This window comes from Hemibagrus wyckioides, linkage group LG16 (genome assembly GCF_019097595.1).
Source record: "Hemibagrus wyckioides isolate EC202008001 linkage group LG16, SWU_Hwy_1.0, whole genome shotgun sequence".
In the NCBI taxonomy this organism is placed as follows: domain Eukaryota; kingdom Metazoa; phylum Chordata; class Actinopteri; order Siluriformes; family Bagridae; genus Hemibagrus; species Hemibagrus wyckioides.
Genome location: NC_080725.1, coordinates 20,204,953 through 20,230,890, shown reverse-complemented (window position 1 = coordinate 20,230,890; position 25,938 = coordinate 20,204,953). Strand labels below are relative to the sequence as shown.

The following is a 25,938-nucleotide window of genomic DNA, read 5'->3' as shown; positions in this document are numbered from 1 at the left end:
GTCCCATGTTCAGGAGAATGCTGAAAGTCAGAGAGGTGTGCGCTCCTAGGGCTCCTTACAGTCCCTGCAGTTTAACCCTAAACCATCATGCAGGATAAATCAGGGCTTAACTTAAACACCTGATGGTCTGGAAGAAACCCGCAGGCTTTGTGGCTCTTGTTCAGAGTTGACTTTAGTAATCGGTCTGGATTTAGAAGACGAACCTTTATACAAGATCGCTGCTGATCTGAAATCGAGGCGAAAGCCAGGAAAAAAAGTCCACACTGTTAAAAATTCTACTCATTTAGACATTTCAGAGGATTTTATTTCTTCTCCTCTAGATCATTTACACATCTAGAGAAATATTTTAGTATTTAATATTTTAGATCATTGTTGCTGGTTGAGAACGACGTCTCCACTAAATACACAGAATTAATAAATAAATAAATTAAATAAATGCTCGATATATCAGTATGTGTTTCAGCAGAGTAGACAGGAAGTGGTTTGACCACCTTACATAGTGGACTCTATGTTCAATTAGTGATTCATTTGGGATTCGGATAACGTCCTGGATCTAGTCTAGTCATGCGACCCACGTGTTACTTTATGGACGTGTGTATGCTGTGTGAAATGTTTTACTATTTCTACCACTAATAATAAAGAGGAGAAGAGATTTATTATAATACTGAAGGTTGCCGTAAATAACACCATTAGATGATGGGTAGGAATTAATTTAGAAAACTAGCTTATTTTCCCCACTCAGCTGATTCCTGTTCATATGTAGACGTTACCGATGCACCGGCGCTGTATTAACGGACGCTGTAACAAAGATGACGTTAACGATAACGTCGTTATTCAGGTCTCTTTTGGAAATACAGAGAAATATCCGCCGCCACAAACAAACCTCACTTAGGAACCTTGTCCTCAACTGAACTCTGTTATCCTCCATGTTTTGCTAGTCAAGCTGTAGGTCATGTTTGTTTAGACTACTTGTGTATCTGTGTGTGTGTATAAGGGGTGTGTGTTTTTGTGTTTACGTGCAGGATTTCGTTCGGCTGCTGTGGCCGCTTCACGTTGGCGGAGTTGCTCTCCTTTTCCCTATCAGTCATGCTCGTCCTCATCTGGGTGCTCACGGGACACTGGCTCCTCATGGACGGTAAGTGTGTGCGTGTGTCCCTGAAAGTCGTCAGCGTGCTGATAAAGCCTGGCTTGTTTTGTCCTGCCTCACATTATAAGATACTAAGTATTCATCACATACTTTCATCTTCTTTTCCCCAGCTTATGCTTCTGTAATTATTGTCAGTACGCTGCGATTTTGTCAACACACGAATATTTATGGATGTGACTGTACGTCTTAAAACAGCAGCAACATCTTCAAACCTAAGGCTTAAATTTATAGTTGCTCGGAAATGTAAGGTTTATAGTTGTATTTTGTTGTATAAACGGATTCCACAGGGTCGCTCGGGTCTTCCCGGTCTTTAACGTGATGTACACTAAGTGCCACGTGCAGCAGCTACTGTAAATACATTCACAAAAGTGCCAAGTCAGCAAAAGTTTCATATTATACCTGGTTAAGCCTTACAGAATTCAATGGCTTTATCGCCCATGTGTGTTTTGAGTGCCTGATGGGCCGCGTTCCAAATAGAGCTTTACGATCAGGCTCTGCCTTCATCTTGTACCTGTTTTCTCGCTTTAATTGCGGTGTTTGTTCTCACACTGTACTGTCCAAAGTTTTGGGACATCGAATTCAGGTGTTTTTCAGAGGTCCGCCTCGGGCCCTTAGATCTGGCGAAAGGAACTCTTAATGCTTCAGCTTCATACCAAGACATTTTCATGCTTTGTGGGAACAGTTTGGGGATGACCCCTTCCTGTTCCAACATGACTGCACACCAGTGCACAAAGCAAGGTCCATAAAGACATGGATGAGCGAGTTTGGTGTGGAGGAACTGACCTTAACCTGATAGAACACCTTTGGGATGAATTAGAGCGGAGACGGACCTTCTTGTCCAACATCAGTGCCTGACCTCACAAATGCACTTCTAGTAGAACGGTCAAATATTCCCATAAACACACTGCTAAACCTTGTGGAAAGCCTTCCCAGAAGAGTTGGAGCCGTTATAGTTGCAAAGGGCGGGACAACTCTATATTATATTAATGTTCATGTAAAGGCAGATGGCAATGTAGTGTATTTCTGATCTTCATATTGAGATGCTTTATCGAAAAACGTTTGTGAATGTTTTGGTCAGTGGAGTTCCTGTTACTGTATATGCTAAAGTACTGAAAGACAGTGTAACGCTGAACTTTTCTATAAATAAGTGTCTGTAGAGATTAGAGAGGAAAAGGTTCGGAGTTTTTAAATGTTTGTTCATGGATAATTAACGTGAGACGCGTCCAGCACCGATCATGTGTTTTCTTTGCTTGATGCAAGCCAGTAATTCTGAAACACAGTACCATCTTTTCCACGTTTCAAGGGTTACTTCTTCTGACGAGGTTGTTTTAAGAAATGAGAAGCTGCATCGGCTAGAGTTAAAAGACCAGATTAGACACCACAGTAATGATCCACTTCTACACTCTTAAGTGTTTTCTTATTGCAATCCAAACAGCAACCTTTTTTCCAGCCAGGTGCTGTGTTTAGATATTTATCCATCTCCTCGTCAGTGGACCAGCTGAACATTTTTACTCATGCGGCTACGTATTTTTTGTACTGTTTCTCTCTGTTCATTTGACACGCCCTGTGCCGACTCTAATGGGAACAGGATGCTACCAAACTGAACTAAATAGGAAAAGTCATACTGGTTGTTCAAGTCATGTGGACATGGTGTAACAGAGCGTTCGGTTACATGGTGAAATTCTGGTCTGTTTTTAATAAAGGTCCATCCCAAACCATGTGGGCTCTGACCCGTTAGCTCATCGGGTTTTATTTCTGATGTGTTTGATGCTGTGTTCTGTGCAGCGCTGGCGATGGGTCTGTGTGTGGCGATGATCGCCTTCGTGAGACTTCCCAGTCTGAAGGTGTCCTGCCTGCTCTTGTCTGGTCTGCTCATCTACGATGTGTTCTGGGTAAGAGACACACACACACACACACACACACACACACACACACAATTTCAGAGCTCAAATGTAACCGTGTGAATCTCTGTCCCTCTTCAGGTCTTCTTCTCAGCCTACATCTTTAACAGTAACGTGATGGTGAAGGTGGCCACGCAGCCAGCTGATAACCCGCTGGACGTCATCTCCCGTAAGCTGCACCTGGGCCCCAGCATGGGCCGTGACGTGCCCCGCCTCTCGCTCCCAGGCAAGCTGGTGTTCCCGAGTTCCACGGGCAGCCACTTCTCCATGCTGGGCATCGGCGATATCGTCATGCCCGGACTGCTGCTCTGCTTCGTGTTGCGCTACGACAACTACAAGAAGCAGGCGAGCGGCGAGGCACAGAGCCCTGCCAACATGTCCGGGCGCATGCAGCGCGTCTCCTACTTCCACTGCACCCTCATCGGCTACTTCGTAGGTGAGTTGGGATACAGCTGTGCTGCGATAGGACAGGAAGCTGTGGGTTTGAGTGGCGTGAGATGATCTTGTAGTCATGTACATGGGGACTGTGTACAATTAGAGCTCAAAGAATTTTTATTTGTTTATTTATTTCACTCCTAGCTCACTCATTTGTTAGCATACCGTTTGTATATTTCATTTTCTTCAGATTCTCTCTCTACCTTCTGGGGTTAATGCAAAAGCCCAGGGTGAAAAAGGATGCTAGATCTGATATTACTGTCACTGTGTCCCGGGATGAGCGCAGGATTAACCTGGATTACAGGAATTTTCTTCCATGTCGCATCTCGCCTCCTCCTTAGGGATCCAGGTCTACAGGCAGATTCCTGTAAAGCTGCTTTATGGCGATTTTACAAATAAAATGAATCGAAATGACATTTGGTCTTTCAGGTTTCTAATCCTATACAGACTGTGTGTAGTTTTCTAATCCTATAGACTGAGATCTGTCTCAAATCTAATCCTACAACGTCCTGTTAGAAGGAACCTTCTGTCTCTATAGACATCGTACTGAGCGTCTCTGTCTCTTCCTCGCTCATTTTCTGTCCCTCATTCTCACCTGTCTCTCTCTCTCTCTCTCTCTCTCAGGTCTTCTGACTGCGACCGTGGCGTCTCGGATTCACCGTGCGGCTCAGCCGGCTCTGCTCTACCTGGTGCCCTTCACCCTGCTGCCTCTGCTCACCATGGCCTACCTGAAGGTACGACCGTGTAAATTCTCCCAGGATGTGTTTGGGGAGGATAGAGTTCCTCGATCATCCAGGATGTGTCCGGTGTCTGATGTGTACTACTTTAATTTTGCGCTGGCCCTTAGAGTTAATGTCTAATGTGGGAGGATTCACGGGCTGGTGATTGAAGCTAAATTTATATTAATACTGACAAGCGCTGTTATTTTAGGAAATTATATAAGATGTATAAGATATGTAAATATTCGGGCAGATATAAGTAAGTTAGTGTGAGGGAGTGTGTGAGCGAGAGGGAGTGCGTGTGTGAGTGGATGGGGGGGGTTTGAAAGACGGTGAGAGCAAAGGGGTGTATGTGTGTTTGAGCGAGAGAGAGCAGTAAGTGCGTGTGTGAGAGAGTAGTAAGTGTGTGAGAGAGTGTGTGTGAGCGAGGGTAATCGTGTGTGTGCGCGAGCGTATGTGTTTGAGCAAGTGAGATTGTCTGTGTGTGTGTGTGAGGGATAGCGTGACCGATGTGTGTGTGTGTGTATGAGTGTGTGTGTGTGAGTGATAGCGTGACCGTTGTGTGTGTGTGATAGCGTGACCGTTGTGTGTGTGTGTATATGAGTATGTGTGTGTGTGTGAGTGATAGCGTGACCGTTGTGTTTTGTGTGGCCACGTGCAGGGCGATCTGCGGCGCATGTGGTCTGAGCCTTTCCACGCCAAGTCCAGCAGCTCCCGGTTCATGGACGTATGATGGCCACGAGCGAGATGGGCAGCAAATTCAATTCAACTTATCCCCAACACACACAGAGAGAGGGAGACGGAGAGCAGGAAGACGGGAAGAGGGAGTCTCACCCGTCCTCTCGTCTCCTCATTCGGCGGTCAGATGGAGAGCAGCTCGACTTCACTGCCAGATGGATTCTGCTCAGCACATTCACTCACCTTCTCTTTGTATTACCTCTTCTTTCCTTACCATCTCTCTCTCTCTCTCTCTCTCTCTCTCTCTCATCCCCTCCCCCCATTGGTCCCTGTTGGACTAAGAGGCCACTCCTTAAGACTCGTCTTTACGGGACACAGCCGGTGCTCATTGAGCTCCATGTGATTATTTTTTTCTAATCGGCGTCATTATGGATTTGCAGACTGTTGGTGGTGTTTTTTTTTTTGTTTGTTTGTTTGTTTAGATTTGTTTTTGAACCACGGACTAGACACCGAGATACAGAGACTCGGCTTAGGACAGTGATGACCCTGAGGGGACCAACACACACACACTCTTATATAAACACACACTCACATATACAAGGCCACAGATGCTTTCCTGCTTCTCTCTCTTTCTCTCTCTCTCTCTCTCTCTCTCTCTCTCTCTCTCTCTCTCATCCTCTCTTATAAGCCCCTCCCCCTTTACAGATATGTGTATTTTATTTAGAAAAGATTTTATTCTTGGCATATACAGAAACGACGCATTATGAAACGGAGTGTGTCCTTACCGTCGAGAAGGCCACGCCCCCTCTATGTATATATGTGTACACACATTAGGGTTACCATGTTGGGGTGCAAAGTGTGTATGTTTGTGTGATCAAAATACTGTGTGTGTGAGAGAGAGGTTATTTTTCTGTGCTTTTTGCCCTTTGTTGCTTTTTTAGGTGGATTTGTAGTCAGGGGTTTGACGGGAAACATGGTTTTGGTTTGGTTTGGTTTATTCCACCCCCCACCCTCCACTCTGAACGTCACCCCCTGTACACTTTTTTTTTTTTATGACCACGTTTCCTCAATTAAAGAAACGGTTTGGACGATTTCTCGCTTCGAAGACGCGTTTGCGGTCCGTCTAAAGGTCAGGGTTCCGGTCGTCCCCTCCACGTCTTGTTTCTCGTTATAGATTGCACTAAATCTCACCGTATCCGAGTCTGCTGTACAGCGCTGCTGAATCCTCCAATCAGAAGCCTGTCAATGAAAACATTTAACGTAAATAATATCGACGTACACGTTCACGCACGTTATCGTTTCCATAGCGACGAGCTCTACGGTGATCTACGGGCGCTTTCACGTACACAGTGTTTAAGCCGTTTTCCGACTCAAGCCCTGGTCGTCTTCAGTCTGGTTTCCGTGGCGATCGCAGTCTCCTTTTGATCGTCCACCATTTAAGGGAAGTTTAAAAAATCCTCTGTAGACGTGAACAGGAATGTTCTACGCTCATGCAGTCGCATCGCTTCCGGAGATTTCCGACCGAACACGAAAGAGAAAAATAAAACCCCGGAGAAGATCCACAGAATGATCCAAGCTCGGCGCTTTGGTGAAATCTCCCACCCCCCACCCCCCTTTGCTGACGTCCACACCAGTCTCTGTTTGGTTCACGTCATCCCAAAAGCCTCGGATTAGGATTCGATCAGGTGTGAACGCAAGTCTAATAATCTGGTTTGAAAAATAACACTTTTATTTAAAGGAAAGGCGCGTGCTGGTTGACATGGCGTTTTTCTGTGTCGAGATGTCCGTGGAGCATTTCCGGAAAGGAGTCTCCGGTTTCGGCGAGTTCTTCTGGACAGAAGGACTTGTGCGGTCTGGTTTCTCTGGAGCTGTGATTTTTCTTGTTGTTGTTGTTTAACTTTGAAGCAGAAAAAGAGAAGCTGGGGAGGTGAAGAGGAACAGGCGGCAGTAACTCCAACAGGAACATGTTCTGCCGGTTAATGGATTCGAAAATAAATGTATCCCATCGCCCAGTGTGGATTATTTTCCTCAGACGGCATAGCATGTAGCGTGTTATTTACTAACGGCGTTAAATTTTCACCAAACTGTTCCTTTAAGCTGCAGGAAACTAGAAGAAAAGGGTGGCATAAATTCAACAGAGGCTTCAGAGAGAGAATGGTGTGTGTGTGTGTGTGTGTGTGTGTGTGTGTGTGTGTGTGTGTGTGTGTGTGTGCGACTGAACTGAATGTATGGCATTACCTCTCTCTGGTTCAGGATGGTGCTCTCACAGTCAGCTGGCTCAGCGCTCATCATTAAGAAGCGGTGCAGCTTGTAGGCATGTGCCAGTATTACCCTATATACAAATTCCTGACGGGATTCCCTCCTTCACGGCTCCTGCAGAGGACGCGGCTCCTTCAGACACTCCGAATCCGCGATGATAATTAGCGTGTTAAATATTTACTGGCACATGCCTGGTGGCCTGCGTTCTGAATGAATTCTCCCTTCGTTTTTATTTTTATTTTTTTTATTTTTTTTTTTCCCTCCCGACAGTTATTTGCCCCAAGAGACTGGAATCGTGTGCGTGTGTGTGTGTGCGTGTGTGTGTGTGTGTGTGTGTGTGTGTGTGTGTGTGTGTGTGTGGGAGAGACGTGTGTGTGTGTGTGTGTGTGTGTGTGTGTGTGGGAGAGACGTGTGTGTGTGTGTGTGGGAGAGACGTGTGTGTGTGTGTGTGGGAGAGACGTGTGTGTGTGTGTGGGAGAGACGTGTGTGTGTGTGTGTGGGAGAGACGTGTGTGTGGGAGAGACGTGTGTGTGGGAGAGACGTGTGTGTGTGTGTGTGTGTGTGTGGGAGAGACGTGTGTGTGTGTGGGAGAGACGTGTGTGTGTGTGTGTGGGAGAGACGTGTGTGTGTGTGTGTGGGAGAGACGTGTGTGTGTGTGTGTGGGAGAGACGTGTGTGTGTGTGTGTGGGAGAGACGTGTGTGTGTGTGTGTGTGTGTGTGGGAGAGACGTGTGTGTGTGTGTGGGCGAGACGTGTGTGTGTGTGGGCGAGACGTGTGTGTGTGTGGGCGAGACGTGTGTGTGTGTGGGCGAGACGTGTGTGTGTGTGGGCGAGACGTGTGTGTGTGTGTGTGTGTGTGTGTGGGCGAGACGTGTGTGTGTGTGTGTGGGAGAGACGTGTGTGTGTGTGTGGGCGAGACGTGTGTGTGTGTGTGTGGGCGAGACGTGTGTGTGTGTGTGGGCGAGACGTGTGGGCGAGACGTGTGTGTGTGTGTGGGCGAGACGTGTGTGTGTGTGTGTGTGTGGGAGAGACGTGTGTGTGTGTGTGTGTGTGTGGGCGAGACGTGTGTGTGTGTGTGTGGGCGAGACGTGTGTGTGTGTGTGGGCGAGACGTGTGTGTGTGTGGGCGAGACGTGTGTGTGTGTGTGGGCGAGACGTGTGTGTGTGTGGGCGAGACGTGTGTGTGTGGGAGAGACGTGTGTGTGTGTGGGAGAGACGTGTGTGGGAGAGACGTGTGTGTGTGTGTGTGGGAGAGACGTGTGTGTGGGAGAGACGTGTGTGTGTGGGAGAGACGTGTGTGGGAGAGGTGTGTGTGTGTGGGAGAGACGTGTGTGTGTGTGTGGGAGAGACGTGTGTGTGTGTGTGTGGGAGAGACGTGTGTGTGGGCGAGACGTGTGTGTGTGTGTGTGGGAGAGACGTGTGTGTGTGTGTGTGGGAGAGACGTGTGTGTGTGTGTGTGGGAGAGACGTGTGTGTGTGTGTGTGTGGGAGAGACGTGTGTGTGTGTGTGTGTGGGCGAGACGTGTGTGGGAGAGACGTGTGTGTGTGTGTGGGAGAGACGTGTGTGTGGGAGAGACGTGTGTGTGTGTGTGGGAGAGACGTGTGTGTGGGAGAGACGTGTGTGTGTGTGTGGGAGAGACGTGTGTGTGTGTGTGGGAGAGACGTGTGTGTGTGTGTGGGAGAGACGTGTGTGTGTGTGTGTGTGTGTGTGTGTGTGGGAGAGACGTGTGTGTGTGTGGGAGAGACGTGTGTGTGTGTGCGAGGGAGAGACGTGTGTGTGTGTGCGAGGGAGAGACGTGTGTGTGTGTGTGTGCGAGGGAGAGACGTGTGTGTGTGTGTGTGCGTGGGAGAGACGTGTGTGTGTGTGTGTGTGTGAGGGAGAGACTAGGGTGTGTGTGAGGGAGAGACGTGTGTGTGTGTGTGTGAGGGAGAGACTAGGGTGTGTGTGTGTGTGTGAGGGAGAGACGTGTGTGTGTGTGTGTGTGTGTGTGAGGGAGAGACTAGGGTGTGTGTGAGGGAGAGACGTGTGTGTGTGTGTGTGTGAGGGAGAGACTAGGGTGTGTGTGTGTCTAGAGTTCCGCTTCCCCTCCCCCTCTCTCTCTTTCTCTACTTCATTATTTCTGACTCTGTGAGTTGTCTGGCCTTGCATGTGACGTGTCCGGTGTGTCGTCGTTCAGGAAACTCACGGCAGCACTGCGACACTCGCAAGCGCACGACGGACGGACGGACGACAGGAGAGTACGATCGCACAACAACATAAACACAAGCGCTCGGGCTACGGAGATCCTCAGAGGGTTCGGACGCCTCGGGCCCCCCGTGTCCCGGACAGGGACCCCGGACCTCACAGACGCCAGGCAGAGGACCTTTTTTTTTTTTTTTTTTTATTCCCCCCTGACCACGGCACATTCGGAGCATCACCGACGTCCACTTCTGCCCTCGATCCCCTGCAGGCCCAGCTTACGGACAATGAACCTGAGATCATTGAATGATTTTGAACTGAAGTTTTCTTTTTTTATGACAAACTTTCCCTTCTGTTTCGTTTTTGTTTTATCCCCTTAATTTGTATTTTTCTTAGTGTGTTGTTTTATACTTCCCCCCCCCCCCCCACTGTCACTCCCTGCCAGCAGAGGGCGCTGGGCTTCGTTGGCACATTGGCGTTACGGCCAAAAGGATTCTGTATAAAAGTGGATTTAAAAAAAAAAAGAGGGAAAAAAAATAAATTAATTAAGAACTGTGTAGTGACCCTATGGATCCTGACGCGCTGTACCTAAACGTTTTCATCTCCTTTAGACCCGCTCATCCCCTTCATCCGGTTCAGGATTCTGCTGTAAATAAACGTGACTCTAACTGTAGAGCCTCCTTTCACTGTCTTCACTGAAACAAACACGGGCATCAATCAGATATCTTTTAGACAAATTCCTGAGCCACTTCCTTTATTAACCTTTATAATGAGCAGGTCATCTTTACCACCAGCAGGACTTCAGTTTCTACATAAAGACAGCGATGCAGCAGAGCTTTAATGTCTCACAGATCTCTAACTAGCCCAGGTTCCAGTCTCTGATGTCTGCTTCTACGATGGATTCCTCATGAATGTCACAGAAAAACGGTAAGTGGAGGGGGAACAGATGAGGCTGTGTTTTTAGGCACTGATTGTGAAGTCTTACTGATGATCCTTGTGTTTTAAGATCATATTTGTTGCATCAGAATGGCAGATAATCACTAATTTCTTAAAGGAAAAAATTAAATACCGCACGAACTAATAAATGATCACCATAATGACTTAACATAGCAAACATACTTTGTGTAATAATTAAATGTACAGTCATTTTTTTGTTTGTTTTAAAGGTTATTGGTTTTGATTTTCTTTCCCGTTTACTCCAAGAGCAGCAGCGCTACTGTTACCACATTTAGCCACAAGGCGTCGCAGGTGATGTTTCTCTAAATATGCCAGATTCATTTGCAGTTTTAATTGCGAATTGACGTAATTTAATTTGTAGACTTTTTTTAATCCTGATAGTTACTCTAAATAAACCACCTTACACTTAAGTGTTTGAGAAAATTCCCGTTTTTTTTGTTTTTTTTAGATGAAATTTCAAAAAGATGAGCTGCACATCCATGTTTCTCCATATAAACCAAGTTTAATGACTAGGGTGAGGGTTAGGGCTGACTGATACGTCAAAGTATCCGCCATATTGGAAAGGTCAAGATTATTCTCTGGCCTTCACGCATAAATAGCCTTTACATATTGTCTTGTCTGGAAGTGTTGTGTTGGATGTTTTTCTAAAATGCGACACAATATATTGTAAATATTTTTTGAACTAAAAGTCAATAAACTCGGCTTGTCCCCTTCAGGATGGCGGCGCGATAGTTCCTTTATTATACCACAAGGCTGCGCTATGGGTCCTCGCGAGGTCTTTCTCGCGCGCAGGCAAAATGGCCGCCTTCACGCTTCATACACTTGACAGACTTGACAGTTTTTACACAAAACACTAAAGAAGGAGGAAAAAGGAGCTGTAAAAGCTTCATGATGTCAAAAAAAAAAAATATTTTATACACGTTATAACGGAGCAATCAGTTTAAAACACACAAAGGTGCTCGGAAAGATAAATATACGAATCAGCTTATGAGGGGAAATTGCCGCCATGATGAGATTTCTGTGGATATAAAGTGTTTTTTAGGCCTGTTAAAATGACAGCAATTACAATAAACTTAAAAAAAAACACAAACAAAACATTGACGTTTATGAGCATGTTTATGTGACAAGTGTTTCAAATTACAACTCGGTTTCAGTCTTAAATTTAAAGGGTTTGTAAAATGGGTCTGTCAGAAGTCGGGGCTCTGGGTTGCCAGGTTGGTTGTAACGCCTCTTAGTCCACTTTTGAGTTGATTTGGGGTGTGTGTCATACATGGTCTGTTTCTCAGGTCTTGATTTGGTTCATGAGGTAGTAATATTTTCATTTTAATAAAACCAGGGGGTTTCAGGCACCCTGAAATATTTGGTATTGATGTTTTCACTTAGCGTGTGGTGTTCAGTGGTGTCCAAGTTTTTGTTTGTTGGTTTAAACTCCTTTCATTGACATGTTGGTGTATTTTAACTATCCTAAATGTCCCACAATGCCATTCGATAGTGGTGCAGTAGGATTTAGCCCTCACTTCATCTCTAATAAATAAAAGTCTAGCAGCAGCTCATTAGTCAGTCCATCTCTGTTCATCACCTCATAGATCGCTGACTAGATGAACCATAACTCGACTCTAACTACGTTTTCTACTTGCACTGCATTCTGGAACGTTCAGCTCACTGCTTGTACCAACATTTCCACAACATCTGTATTAGATTTCTCATTAATCTGACATTGAACAACTTTGGAAAATGTCGAACGGGCGGGGGGGGTAGCTCTTGCTCTTGCTCTTGCTCCGTTGCTCTAGGAGCTTACAGTGAAACGTTATCCCCTATGTTTTAGATTGTTGACATTTTTTCTCAGATTAAACACCAGTGTAACCAGTGAGCTAGCAATAACAATGTCTCGCAGCGCCATTGGAGCGAATGGCTCATGGCGATAGCAAAAAATACAGCGCTAACCAACAAACTGGCGCAAGAATCCTTTAAATGCATCACAAACATTTTCACAGCAATGAAACCATTTTAAGGGAAACTGGGTGTGAAGAGTTTTATTTTGTTAATCGGGGCCTCAAAATGATCTCCGAATATTATCTGAATCTTGCCATTAGAGATATACCTTTAAACATACATGGATATTTTGTTTGGCTGAAACAGCTAGCTAATAACCTGTGTAAATAATTACAGTAATCAATAGCAAAGCTAAAGCTACACATGCTGCTATATTGGAGCATCTTTAACTTAATTATGTAGGAATTTCTAAACACTCTGAGGCAAAGTGAATGTTTGAAAACAAACATACACAATGTGTTTAAGTGAAAAAAACCAAGGAAAACAATATATCTTGGAATGTCGGAAGGCATCGTAGCTACTAGCTGTTTCCGTGATTTATCAAATTAAAAAATTCCCAAAATATTTGAAATGATCCAATTGATCTGTCCAATTACAGCACAAGAGCTCAGTTCAGACGTGCTTGGCATTCACGTAAACTCGAAGGTCGCCTCTCAGGTGCTCTCAATCCAATTTAAACCACAAATGTGTTACTTTTATAATTAATTGGTCATTCTGTTATGCTGGACAAGCAGCACTCAAGGCAGTACTGAACCGATCCATTTTTGAGAAATCTGTGTACCCGTGATGCTCAGGAGCCACGGTATCAGGGACGGAGGGGGTTTGGGGTTGTCAAGGTCAAAGCAGAGCCACTGGGACTGTGGAATTTCTCGGGTCCACCCCTGATCACTTATTGGTTAAAGGACCAAAACGCTACTGGCTGGATGAGTGTACAGGAATTCACATGGTGCTGTGGGGAATGAAGCACTGCACCTTGGCACTCTACCTAACCTACAGTATAGAGAAGAACATACATGAAGAGCAAGGGTTTGGGCCATGGGGTTTTCAGAATCAGGAAATTTTATTTAACCATTAGTCACAAGTACAAGCTGCACTGAATTCTACAGACTCCACAAGTTTGTGCAAAACCTTATGAATCCATTTCAGATCAAATCCATCAGATTTTCATACAAACACATGCTTCAGTAGAACAGATTAGACATGAGGAACATCTGACCTTGAGCATGGGTCAATAGCACACATTTGAACAGGGAACTAGCAATAGTACAAAATTCTGAATATTCATATTAATATATGTACATTTACTTTCTGTTTTAATTTGATTTCAAAACTCTAAAGTCTTCCATTTATGTATTTAATTCCTATTAAGAAAGATTTTCAGCATGACCTCAGACTTTTGGACTCCACTGTATTTGATAATAATTTCTACAAATCTTTTTAAGTGGATAAATCACACTGAAAGACCATTTCTATACATATAACACCCGAAATCTTCCCTTTTTTAATTGTTCTAAGATAATTTAATGCTATCCTGTCCGTGTGTTTAATAATAATAATAAAATGTATATACAGATCACATATAATAATTTATTTCAGTGTGTTTTATTTAACCTTAAAAAGAAAATACACAATAAAAAAAAATTAAAATAAATATATGACAACAAAACAAATATTAATACAATAAAGGGGTTATGTTTAAATTGATGACAAATTATTAATCAACTTACAGACACATAAAACAGAGATTTCTTTAAGCTTCTTTTTTGTTTGTTGCCTTTAGATTTTTAGAAGGTATACAAAATCTTCTTAAGAAGTTCTTCCTAATGAGGCAAGAAACGTGTCCGTACGCAGTTATAAAACTCTGTGATTATAGATGACGGTGATATACGTGAGGAAACACAAACACACGGTCATCTTAGTGGGATTAAATGATTAACGATCAGATATCAACCAGGATTTTACTCACAAATCCTTCATTTCTCAGTTAAATCCTTCTCTAGCATTTAGAGAGCATTTTACAGTTTAAAGGGTTGATTGTGGTTTAAGGAAGTTACCCGTCACTTTCTTGTTAAAGATTTGAAGGCATCATCTGGTGATCATCTGGTTATCTTTAGACTCTTTAGGCTTTGTTATGATCCTAAAGAAGTTCTGCTTGGAGACATTGCTAAAAAGGTAAACATTATTACGGGTTTCTACATCAAAACGTTTGACTAGAAAAACCCCTGAAGGTTCTAGATTTTGTTTTTGAGAGCTAAAGGAGTTTTATTTGCAAGCAGCAAAGACTCTTGCCTCTATATTCATTTTCATACAATTATACCGATACAGATAAATTTAAGATCTCTAATTCGATAATGTTTACTACCTGATGAGTCAGCTAGCAAGAATGCTAGTTACCAAACAAGCTAATCTTCCCGCTATAATCTTTTTTCTACTCATGAAGCATTAGCATTTCTTTCAAATAAATAACGCTACTCCAGGTTTTTTTTTTTTCTGTAAAGTAACATTTCTATTCCTCATGCACTCTATTCCAGTGCAAATTCCTAGCAGTGTGTGTACTCATGAGAGTGCGCTGTTATTCCACAGTATGGAAATTTTCTATGCAAATCTCTTTAAGGCAGTTACAGAAATAATATACAGTATATTCCCAACTGTGCAGGAAAAAAAAAATGATTATTTGCATACAAAGATTAGAGATCTGGTCAAAAAGGAAGTAGAATGTGGGTGAATAAAGTACAGTGTTTAATATGTGTTTATTTTTAATAAAGGTTTTGTTATATAGATTTTGGTTATTAGCCAGAAATAAATTCCTAGAGACCAAAAAAAATGGAGTTTGCTCCTGCTTTGTTGATGATTGAGTGTCTTTGTCATGTCTCACTCCACAGTGGTGGTTAATATGATGCTCACATGAACGTAGACACTCAGGACTTTATAGTATTTCTGTTTTTCTCTAGCCTACTAGTGCGCATATATATATATATATATATATATAGAAAAGTTCCAGGGGAAAAACACACGTCTAAAACACACAGAAAGCCAGAACAGACTCGTTTTATATCAGACTCACAGCCAGAACATCATTCATTTAATTACACTGATTGAAAATGTCCCAAAAGTTCACCGGCCCAATGGAACACTAGTGTAAACTGGTAAACATCCAACACCTCAATTAATTTATTCCTTATTCAATTAAATTCAGAAAACTTTTTGTCCCCAAGGGACAAGGGATATTGGCTTAGCCTTTTACAACCAAGACTATGATTAAAAGATATATTCTTTAAAATATATATATATATATATATATATATATATATATATATATATAAAGATATATTCTTTAAAATTCTTAAAGAATTTTATATATATTTATATATATATTTATAACTTGTCACACACGTTAAAGAGTAGAATTACGTGAAATTATAGTGCAAAAAAATAAATGAACACAAAAGTTACATTATTGACAAATACAGTAATACCTTGACTTACGAGTTTAATTGGTTCTGTGACCGAGCTCGTAACTCAATTTGCTCATATATCAAATCAAATTTCTCCATTAAAATGAATTGAAATGCTATTAATCCGTTCCAGCCCCCCAAAAACCACACCAATTTTTTTTTGTTACATGTTTTTAAATAAGAAAAATGTATTTTATAAATAACAAATAATGTATAAAAAACATAATAAAAGAGAATGTAAAGAAATAAACTGGTTTTATTAAAGTGTATTTACGTTGAAGATCAGACGAAGATGCTAGCGGAGGTGGGAGGAGATTGGTGGAGGAGGGTGGCGGAGTTTTTCATTTCGTGCTCTATCGCTTAACTTAACTTACTCGCTACACACTTAATGCTACAATTAATTGCTAAATTTAACTTACACACTATGCTACACTTTATCGCTAAACTTAATTGCTACTTTTTAAAAAAAAATTTCACTTCACTTAATCATCTTCTTCACTGACTTCTGCCTTTTTCGCCACACTTTCCTCGCTTTCCCTTGCAGGGTGTTTCAATAAAAACCTGTTCAAGGAGGTTTGTTTCTTCCTCCCTTTCAAAATGTTTGGAAAATGAGTGAGTTAGTGTCGTTACACAGCGCCAACACACAACCTGGAGAGATAACCACGTGGACTGACCACTCGCTGGGCTACCAAGTGACTGGTGACGTAAGCTCGCTCGCTCGCTCGTTCGCAACTCAGATCTCGGCTCGTATCTTAAAGCAAAACATCGACCGAGCGACGGCTCGTATCTCAGAAAACTCGTAAGTTGAGTCGCGCGTAAGTCAAGGTTTCACTGTATAAGACACTCCGAAGCAACGTATCGCTATATCATACCCTGAAACTGTGTAAAGACTTTTACAGGATTGTAAAACTTTTGCTCACAACTGATCCTGGTGGTTAAATCAGTTAATAAAGCATGCGGTCTGTGAATCTTACAGATATAAAGGTCTTAATTTAACCGTGACACAAACCCCGCCAATGAGCCGTAGATTCCATGCCCGCTGATGAATATGCTTTTATTAATAAGGTTTGTCTTTTTCAGCACTTATCTTACTTTCCTGGGCTTGTTTAAATAAGAATTTCCTCGCCACTGCACGAGATTGGTTTTCCCCTTGAGCCTGTTGCCCTTTGACCCCGTGAACATTCCATGAGTAGGGGGTGAGGTGAAGTGAGGAATTCCTCTGAAGTCTACTTATGGCCTGTTCTTTTTCTTTTTCCTGCCACTTGGGTTAAAATTTTACCGAGAGATACCTTGACTTCTGGTGCTCCAAGGCAGTGGACTGGTGTAATAAACGGATTAGAAGAAGGAAGTATGCACACGTTTTATTAGCGACTGCTAAGAACCTGGTCCGTTTGGAAGGGTAGGAGCAACTCTTATGAGATATCTCACACAGGTGGATAGAGAGAGAATAAATGATGGGTTATATCATCAACCCTCACTCTGATAATGTTTCGATGGAGGTTGATGGATCTATGTTCAGCGAAAAAGAATGCTAATCCCATGCTAACTTTCAACAGAAAACAGAAGGGAACCAATTATTTATTCTTTGTGGAAGACCTTTGAGGATAGATCAGAGCATCTCCAAAACTGCAGCTCTTGTGGGGTGTTTCCGGTCTGCAGTGGTCAGTATCTATTAAAAGTGGTCCGAGGAAGGAACCAGGTGGACCGGTGACAGGGTCACGGGCGGTCAAGGCTCATTGATGCACGTGGGGAGCGAAGGCTGGCCCGTGTGGTCCGATATGATGTATACAGCACACCTAATTAAACCCTTTTAGAAATGTTACGATCATCAAAAGCTGATAATTAAGAAATAAAACACTCAAGTGAAGCCTGATGTTTAAGTCAATTCAATTCAATGGTATTTATATAGCATTTTAAACAATGGATATTGTCACAAAGCAGCTTTAAAGAAAAATATAAATTCAGGATGTAAATTCTGAGGAAGAAATCTTGAACTCAAAAAGGATCCCATCCTCATCTGTCACCAGAGAATCATTTCCTTTCTGTATTATAAAGACAAAAACAATGTGTAAAGCGTTGTTCATCTCATCCCTCAGCATTTAAAGAACGATGTGTCAAACATTTGGGAATATGTTGAGCAAAAACATGACGCAGAGGTTGAGACACGAAATTTTGTCAGGCTTTTTTTTGTAAAGTGTGTAAAGAAGGACATATGCTGTAAATCATTCCAAAATGAACTGTATATAAAGGTTCAGTTTCTCTCTCATTTGTTGTTGGTTTTTCAGATGCCTCAGTGACATTGAATACCACGAGCTTCTGTTATCATTTCCTTATAGCAGAGAGAACCCTCGAAATCTCCTTACCTGAAATACTTTTGAATTTAACGAGAAGAAATATCCAGCAGACCACAATAGCACAATTTCCTCCGTCATCTAACTTTGTCGGAAAATTGAAAGACAGAATCGCAAGACGTTTTTTTCTTTTCTTTGCAGAATATTACTTGGTGTAATTCACAGTCACAGGATTCTTCTATTAAACTCCTACTAGTAAAGACACAAGCAATGGCGTTGTATAAGACCTGCACTCGTGTGAATGGAAGAGAGCTTTGTGATGACGTCACATGAAAGTCTGTGCTAAATTTGAATAAGTGCAAGTTCCTCTAAATATCATGGAGTTTGCTTGATCCCGAAGGGACCGAACGTTGAACGGATTCAAAGGGAACAGCAGGTGAGAACCCACCCGGGATGGTGTGTGAGCATTACATCGTCACAGCTCCAGTAGTGAAATTGGTGCGAATTTACCTAGAGCTCAGGATCAAACTGGGAACTCTGGAGCTGTGAGGCATCCACAGGATCACCTGCACCACCATGTCTCCTTCCTTACTACTGTTTTATTTTATTTTATTTTTTAATAGGGCATTAAAGCATGAATGTTTATTCTATCATTAACTCTTCAATGCTCTTCATCTATCAGTAACTCTTCAATACTCTTTGACATTAGATTTCATCAAGTAATAGTACATAAAAATATTACTAGATGTAATAAATAAAACTAAAAATAATTTCTTCATTTTGAAATCTGAAATTTATTGTTTATTTATTTTTTTTGCTAGGATCAGAATCATTTCCAAAAGCAGCTCAGACATTTCAATCTTTATTATTATTATTATTATTATTATTATTTAAAATTTCTAGTATTAATCAACTAAATATTTAAATATTTGCCTAAATATTTGTTTTCCATGTTATTCCCAGTCTAAAATGGCTCTGAACGTCATCTCTGTATTCTCAAATAATATAAAGAAAAGACTTTAAGACTAACTTGCGAATTAATTCTGTTCTAATTATCATTATTATTACGCTATTATCGAAGAAGGTAGATGGATTATGAGCTGAACGGAGCTGAACACAACACACAGGTTAGGATGGTCATGGCTGAGTTGTTTAACTCTGTTTCTAGGAATCTGTTTGCATATTATGATCCGGAAGCTCAGGTCATGTGAATCGAATTTACGCAAGTGAAACTGGTTTATTCTGTTTTTCAGGTTTGAGTTTGCGCATCACGCCTCAGTCATTATTTCGTAACAGTTTTTCGGTCTTAATTCGTTCGAAAATGTGGTCGTTCCTCATAAGACGTTCTCCGCATTGTTCCTTGACGTCACCTCGAGCTCGAAGTAGTTTGTTTTAATAAACACAGATTGCGTAAGAAAAGAAATAAAAGAAAGTTTTAGAACTTATTTTAAAAGTCACGTCACAAACTCGATTTACAATTGGAACATCGTGAAATTTTATTTATTATTAAAAAACCTTTCATTTATATCAAATAAAAGTCAGTGGGAATTATAATTATTTGAAGAAATATAAAACAAAAATGGACATTTTTTTAATTTTCTTTTATTACTGTAACAGGTGTGTGTTGTTACATAATAAAATATACGAGCCAATCGGATCCTGATATGCAAATACGGCATAACATTTCAATTTGTAAGTCTTTTTTTTTTTTTTTTTGCAAACATCATTTTTTGCAAAGTAGAACATCTTTTTTAACCCCCTCAAAAATGTAAGCGATTTATCGTTCAATATGCAAATGAATACTGTGGATTTTAAAGTGAGGAACTAGTTAAACTAGTAAAGCTAATTAGGTAAGACTACTTCAACTGAACTGAAGTCTTTGCTGCTGTTTATACAGAGGGTTAAAAGCCTTTAAAGGCTTTATATCTACTTATACGTCAAGATCTATTTCAATTCCAGGTAAATATTACCTGTTGTTTATTTTTATTTTTAATTTCTTCTTCTTTTTTAACGAATTAATTTTAACCTCTCATACAATTGTGGCTTTCTAAGAGTTTCTGAGACTCTCTCTATATTTTGTATGAAAATATTTCCTAGTGTAGAATATGGAGTGTCGTGTCCATATCGTGATCTTTCCCCAAGACTAAAAACACATTGCGTAATATTTATTTATCCCGTGTAATATATTTCGATCCTTGTCATCCCTCCTCCAGCAGGGTGTGGGGAGCTTCACGCAGCCGTGTCCGGATTGCGACACTCCACCCTCTCAGTCACGTTCCTCTTGCGAAATTCTCTACCCCCCTCTATAACCCCTCTACCACCACCACCACCACCCCCCCATACTAGGAATGTAAAGCATGTGGTCGGGAGTAAAAAAAAAAAAGAAAGAAAAAAAAGGTGGTGTTCCAAATATAAGTCCAAGAGTCGACTTTCTCAGTCTGATTATCTGCTGCTGGAGCTCCAGGAGAATCCTCTGCTCCATATAAAGAAGTGATGGATGACACCACCGCCGGCGCTATCGATGAGCGAGAAACCTGAAGACGCGGGCAGCTCTGGAAGGGAAAAAGAGTGGGGAGGGGAGAGGTCAAAGGGCACAGGAAGAAGGGAGGAACATTTTTGGAGGAAGGGATAGGAATTAGGTTGGGGTAATAACAAAAGACAAAACCACCCAAGACTCTAATGCAGGATACACACGTAGGACTGATAAGAAGAGCAACAGCTACGAGTAGAAAGTCGATCTTCTGTTATAGACAATCTTCTTCTTTCTTTGTCTTTTTCCCTCTCGGGTTCTTTATTCATGGGGAACGTTTAAAGTTTTGAAAGGATCCTCTTTAGAAACGTTTCGACATTCAGTTCCTGTGTTACTAAAGCATTTCTCACACCCCCCCAAAAAAATCTGTATTTTTTTCAATGTCAAACTGGACATTTCACAGATTATAATTTTTAAATTAATAAATTAAGGATTTTTCATTCTTTAAAAATGAGCTAATATTTATCACTGACAAAATAATATAATAAGTTTTTTTTCTAAACATAATCACAATTTATTTAACATTTCTTTCTGAAACAAATCGAATTTCCCTACAGCAAAAAGATTTCTACTAAAACTCTTACCTAATTCTTCAGTTGCTGTTTTTGGTTATTTATTCTACTCTATTTATTCTTACTTCAAGAATATATAATAAATAAACGGACAGATTAGTCGTGATTTCTCCAGCAACAATCTTTGGAATTTATTTGTATATTTAATCATGGACGTTTTCCCAAAGCAGCTTTACAGACGTCTAAAAACATAGAATAAAAATTATAAGGTTTAAAATGAAGTTATTATTTCTCTCTGACATTTATCTGCTTTCCTTCTTCTAATTCGTCTGTAATAAATGATAAATATTTCTATTTTCTGAAAAGAATCATTTCTTTAGAAATGTGTGGACGTTTCAGTTTTCGTTAGAATCCTCTGTCCGGTTTAATTTCGTTGCTTCCGATTCAATGATTATAATTTTATTTCCTTTTAGCAATTAACGATTTATAAAAGATTCAATTGAATTGTCTCAGATGAATGATTAGAAGCAATCTTAGTAAGCGTAGAAATAATATTTCAAACGATGCAGATTTATATTAAGCAGATGAACTCGAGAAAACCGGTTTATATACGGAATAGTTTATGTTTATTTATGCAAAATCTTACAGAATCGGTGTAATAAGTCTCAGGAATCGAAAAATAATTGTGCACATTTTCCTGAGCTGGGAATTTTGAACGAATTCCTATATTACTCCTCTTCAGAAATAAATTAGAAATATAACTTATTTAGTAAGGTTAGATACACGAACACACATTTTGAAGTGGTGAAAAAGAAAGACCTAATTGAACAGATTTAAAATAAATAAATATTGGTCTTAGAAGAAGAAGGAGGAGAGTTTATTCATCACACATATATATTACAGCACCATGAAAGTTTATATCAGATTGTTAGGAATTTAGGGGAAAGATTACAAAAATAATTGTGTAAAGAAGTTCTCTAGGTCAGTATTTATTATTTTTTATTTGATATTAATTCTTAAAAGTGTGTGTAGGATTGTAAATGTCAGTGTCAGCAACCTTGTTCACAATCCTAATTTCACAATTATACTGGAGGCATTTCTTTCGATACTTCACAACGAATGGAGTGTTGGTTGAATGATATGTGTTCATGTGAAGAAAACGTTCCTCAGGGCTTCAGTGGAACTGTTAAAGGCTTATAGAAATCTATAAAAACAAATTCGTCAACAACAACAAAAACAACAATAACAACAACAACATGTCCACAGCAGAATGGTTTCATTTGAATAATCTTTATGTTTCAGGGACATTAAAATCCGTTTATGATCCATGTTGAGTGGCGAGATCTTTCATTTCATCAAAACTCTTATTTTCCAAATGACTTAATTTATAGTGTAACGTCAATCTATCTGTCCATCTATCTATCTTTTTCTCTTTCTCTTTCTCTTTCTCTCTCTCTCTCTCTCTCTCTCTCTATATATATATATATATATATATAGAGAGAGAGAGAGAGAGAGAGAGAGAGAGAGAACAAATTTATAAAACAATTTCAATTTCCTTTCCTCGTTTTTGTGCTATTTGAAACCAATTCTGATTTGCATTTTAAGTTATTTCTATAAATAAATTAATTAATAAAATAGTCTAAACTGCACAGAGCAACAAGGATATTTATCTATCTATCTATCTATCTATCTATCTATCTATCTATCTATCTATCTATCTATCTATCTATCTATCTATACACACACACACATATATATATATATATATATATATATATATATATATATATATATATATATATATATATGTATATATATATATATGTATATATATGTGAGAGAGAGAGAAAAATTATGAAAAGATTTCCACAGTGGATTTCTTTTCCTCTTTTCTGATTCAAACAGACTCTGTTTGCATTTTAAGCTATTTCTAAAAAATAATTTAATAAAGAAAAATAGTCTAAAGAAATGCTGAGAGCAAAGTTTTAAAAATTGTTAAATAAATTGTTTCAGAGCTTTTTTAGCTCATAAATGAAGCTAAACGAATTCAATACACAAAACAAATAAGTGACATTTAGTCAGCATGTAAGGTGATGCAGAGATACAACAAAAACTTATTAGCAATTAGGAATTCCTTATTAGGAAATTAATATTTCATTTCAAGCAGAGTTTTAAACTGAAAATGTCATTTGAAGATTTAGTTAATTGATGAAATTGAGTTCTATCTATCTATCTATCTATCTATCTATCTATCTATCTATCTATCTATCTATCTATCTATCTATTCCACTGATGTGTTTTTTAAATTTTAAATGAATTTTAAATTCTTAATACGTTTTTAAAATCTGATCAACAACCTGAGAGAGAGAGAGAGAGAGAGAGAGAGAGAGAGAGAGAGAGAGAGACTCATCCCTCCTCTTTTTCTTAGCAGCCTATTGAATTCCTGCACCAGTCTCTCACATCAAACACTTTTTTTTCCCCTGATTAACTGCACAATCAGATCCCTTCAGATGAAGGGAGGAAAAGAGGGACGGGGAATGTGGGCCCTTTTTCCCACCAGACAATACCATTATTTCAGCTCCCTTGGCCAGGAATGCTAGATTTCACAGCCCACTACCCTCCTCCAGCTGTCAGTCAAAGCACAATGAGGGGGAGTTCAGGCGCCACCCTCTTTACTTCGGCCCACCCTGAAGCTCTATAAGCCCCTGCTCGAGTGGACCAGACTGGACCGTCCACTGTGCTCCTTTTAATCACACGTGAATGGTGTTATAGTGTTAAATAATAATAATAATAATAATAATAATAATAATAATAATTATTATTATTATTATTATTATTATTATTATTGTTGTTGTTGTTATTATTACTATTATTATTGTTGTTGTTATTACTATTATTATTATCATTAATATTCCACAAAATATTTGGTTTTAATTCGACTTGTTTGTTTGTTCACTGATGGAGGGTTCCATATATATATATGTATATATATGTTATAAAACTTATAATAAATTGTTTTTAGAAATGGAAAAATAATCTGAAGTTCTGAACACACACACACACACACCATCATGTACCGATATGGAACTTAAAATGTACTTGTAGAGATTTATAAATAATTTGCTATGTCTGAATCCTGTTTATAAAGAAACTGGAATTTTAAATGATACTTTATTTTATCTTTAGTGCACCAGCCACTTCTTAACAAACTCATGTCGTGCATTAAGTGTATAAAAGTGATCATACAACAACATTACACCGACTTTATACCGACAATTACACCGATGCCCATAAATAGTAGAGTGTTTGCTCTGGACCGGAAGTCATGTCACACCGGTGATATGGCCGCTGTTCAGAGAGAGAGAGAGAGAAAAAAAATAAATTTGTGAATGAAACACTCGGCCGTGTTTTGTGTCGTCCAATTAAAATGCGCAGTGGCGCTTGTCGGGTCACGTGACTCGTCCCTGGCACGCCGAGGAGATGAGAATTCGACCAATCGGATCGTCGGGTGGTGAAGACTAGCGCAGGAGCTGGCCAATAGGCGTGCGGCATGCAAATGAGGGAATTCGCTCGGGCAGGGATCTGAATGTCAACTAGTCAAAGATGGAGTCTTAACGCTTTTTGGGGGAAAGGCCGTGCAGCGCGCGCGCAGAGAGATTGGTGCTTTCAACTTGTTTTTCCGACTCAACCCGTATTGGAGAAGATTTCAATGAAAATATGACCAGACTTGCTTTATTTATATAAAATGTTTGCGGTTGAGGAAACAGGCCTAGAGACGCTACACCTTCTCGCTTCTAACTTTTCTTCTTCTTCTTCTGCTCCTGCTCATGGCTCTTCTTCGTTTTCTCCCGTTACCACAGGGAGGCTGTGTCCTAAATCACACCCTTTCTCAAAGGTTTAGGTCAGCTTGAACCTGCTGCTGCTTTTAGTACCGTGTTGTATAGTACGCGGTTTCGGAGGCGGTCACGGTTTTCTTTCGGCGTCGTTTTCCAGTGAGTACGGAAGTGTGCGGTTGCGGACGGAGCCGCGCGCGTGTTCCCTCCCTAGTTAGGCAGCCTACCCCATTCAGGAGGGTGTGGGAGGGAGGGGAGGGAGGTTAGGATTCACTCGGCCCTATTTGTGCGAGCACGGTACACGTTTTTGGAGCGGGAATGGCGGGACCATGCGGGAACACTTTGGGGTACGAATCCAAAAAAATGCTTGAAAATACAGTCACTGAGGCGTGCATGGATTTTTATTTTTATTTTTAAAGAAAGCTGATCTTTTCATTTAAGGCGTGTTGCATGTGTCCAAAAAATATATAGGAGGGGACGAAAGGAAAAAAAGGGTTGTATTTGTAGATGTGTTGTGATCAGGTAAGGCTTTATGTCTAAGATAATCTCTTGAAATGTTTAAGATTTGATATTTCTTATTTATTTTCCTAAAGAGAATTTTTTAAATTGTTTAAATTATTATTATTATTATTATTATTATTATTATTATTATTATTATTATAACAATAGGCTGTGCATATGGTGTTTTAGAAAAAAGCTCTAACATTTGAGTTGCTAAAATTAGTGCATTTTATTTGTCTAATTAATTATAATAATAAAAATAATAATAATTAATTACAGAGCGCAAACAAGCTGTTACGCAAAACAATATTAGAAAAAGAAGCTGCTAGAAAATTGAACGGATTTGCATAAAGTGAGATAAAAATGCAGTGGGTGTTTTAATTTAAATGTAGTGTATATTAAGTACAGACTAAATGCGAGAGGAAAAACCTTTCATACACACACACACAGAGTCAGTGTTGACGCACAGTGACACGCTTTAATGTATTCACCGATTTTAGTTTCATCTAAAGTCACTAAAGTTTGTTTTATTTATTTATTTTCGTCTGGAGAGTGAAAGGAGGATGTGAAAGTGTTGCTCAACTCTTGAAAACGAACCACAGAGAACGTCGTGAGTAGTGGCTTTTCAAGGCTCGTGCCTGTGGACTGGTCTGTTTTCCAGAGTGTAAAAATGTCACCAATAATTTCGTCCTGTTTCATTTTTTATTTTTA

General features: G+C 40.3%; 1 protein-coding gene across 1 annotated transcript in view; it reads left to right on the top strand.

Annotated features, from left to right (window-relative positions):
• sppl3 (signal peptide peptidase 3) overlaps positions 1–6,475 on the top strand; it is a 35,265-nt gene extending 28,790 nt beyond the window's left edge. Inside the window, exons 6-10 of the mRNA XM_058411941.1 lie at positions 1,023–1,135; positions 2,933–3,039; positions 3,130–3,484; positions 4,108–4,217; positions 4,864–6,475. Of these exons, the coding sequence (XP_058267924.1) occupies positions 1,023–1,135; positions 2,933–3,039; positions 3,130–3,484; positions 4,108–4,217; positions 4,864–4,935 (757 nt within the window). The 3' untranslated portion in view covers positions 4,936–6,475. The remainder of the gene's footprint in view (positions 1–1,022; positions 1,136–2,932; positions 3,040–3,129; positions 3,485–4,107; positions 4,218–4,863) is intronic.
• The last annotated feature ends 19,463 nt before the right edge of the window (positions 6,476–25,938 follow it).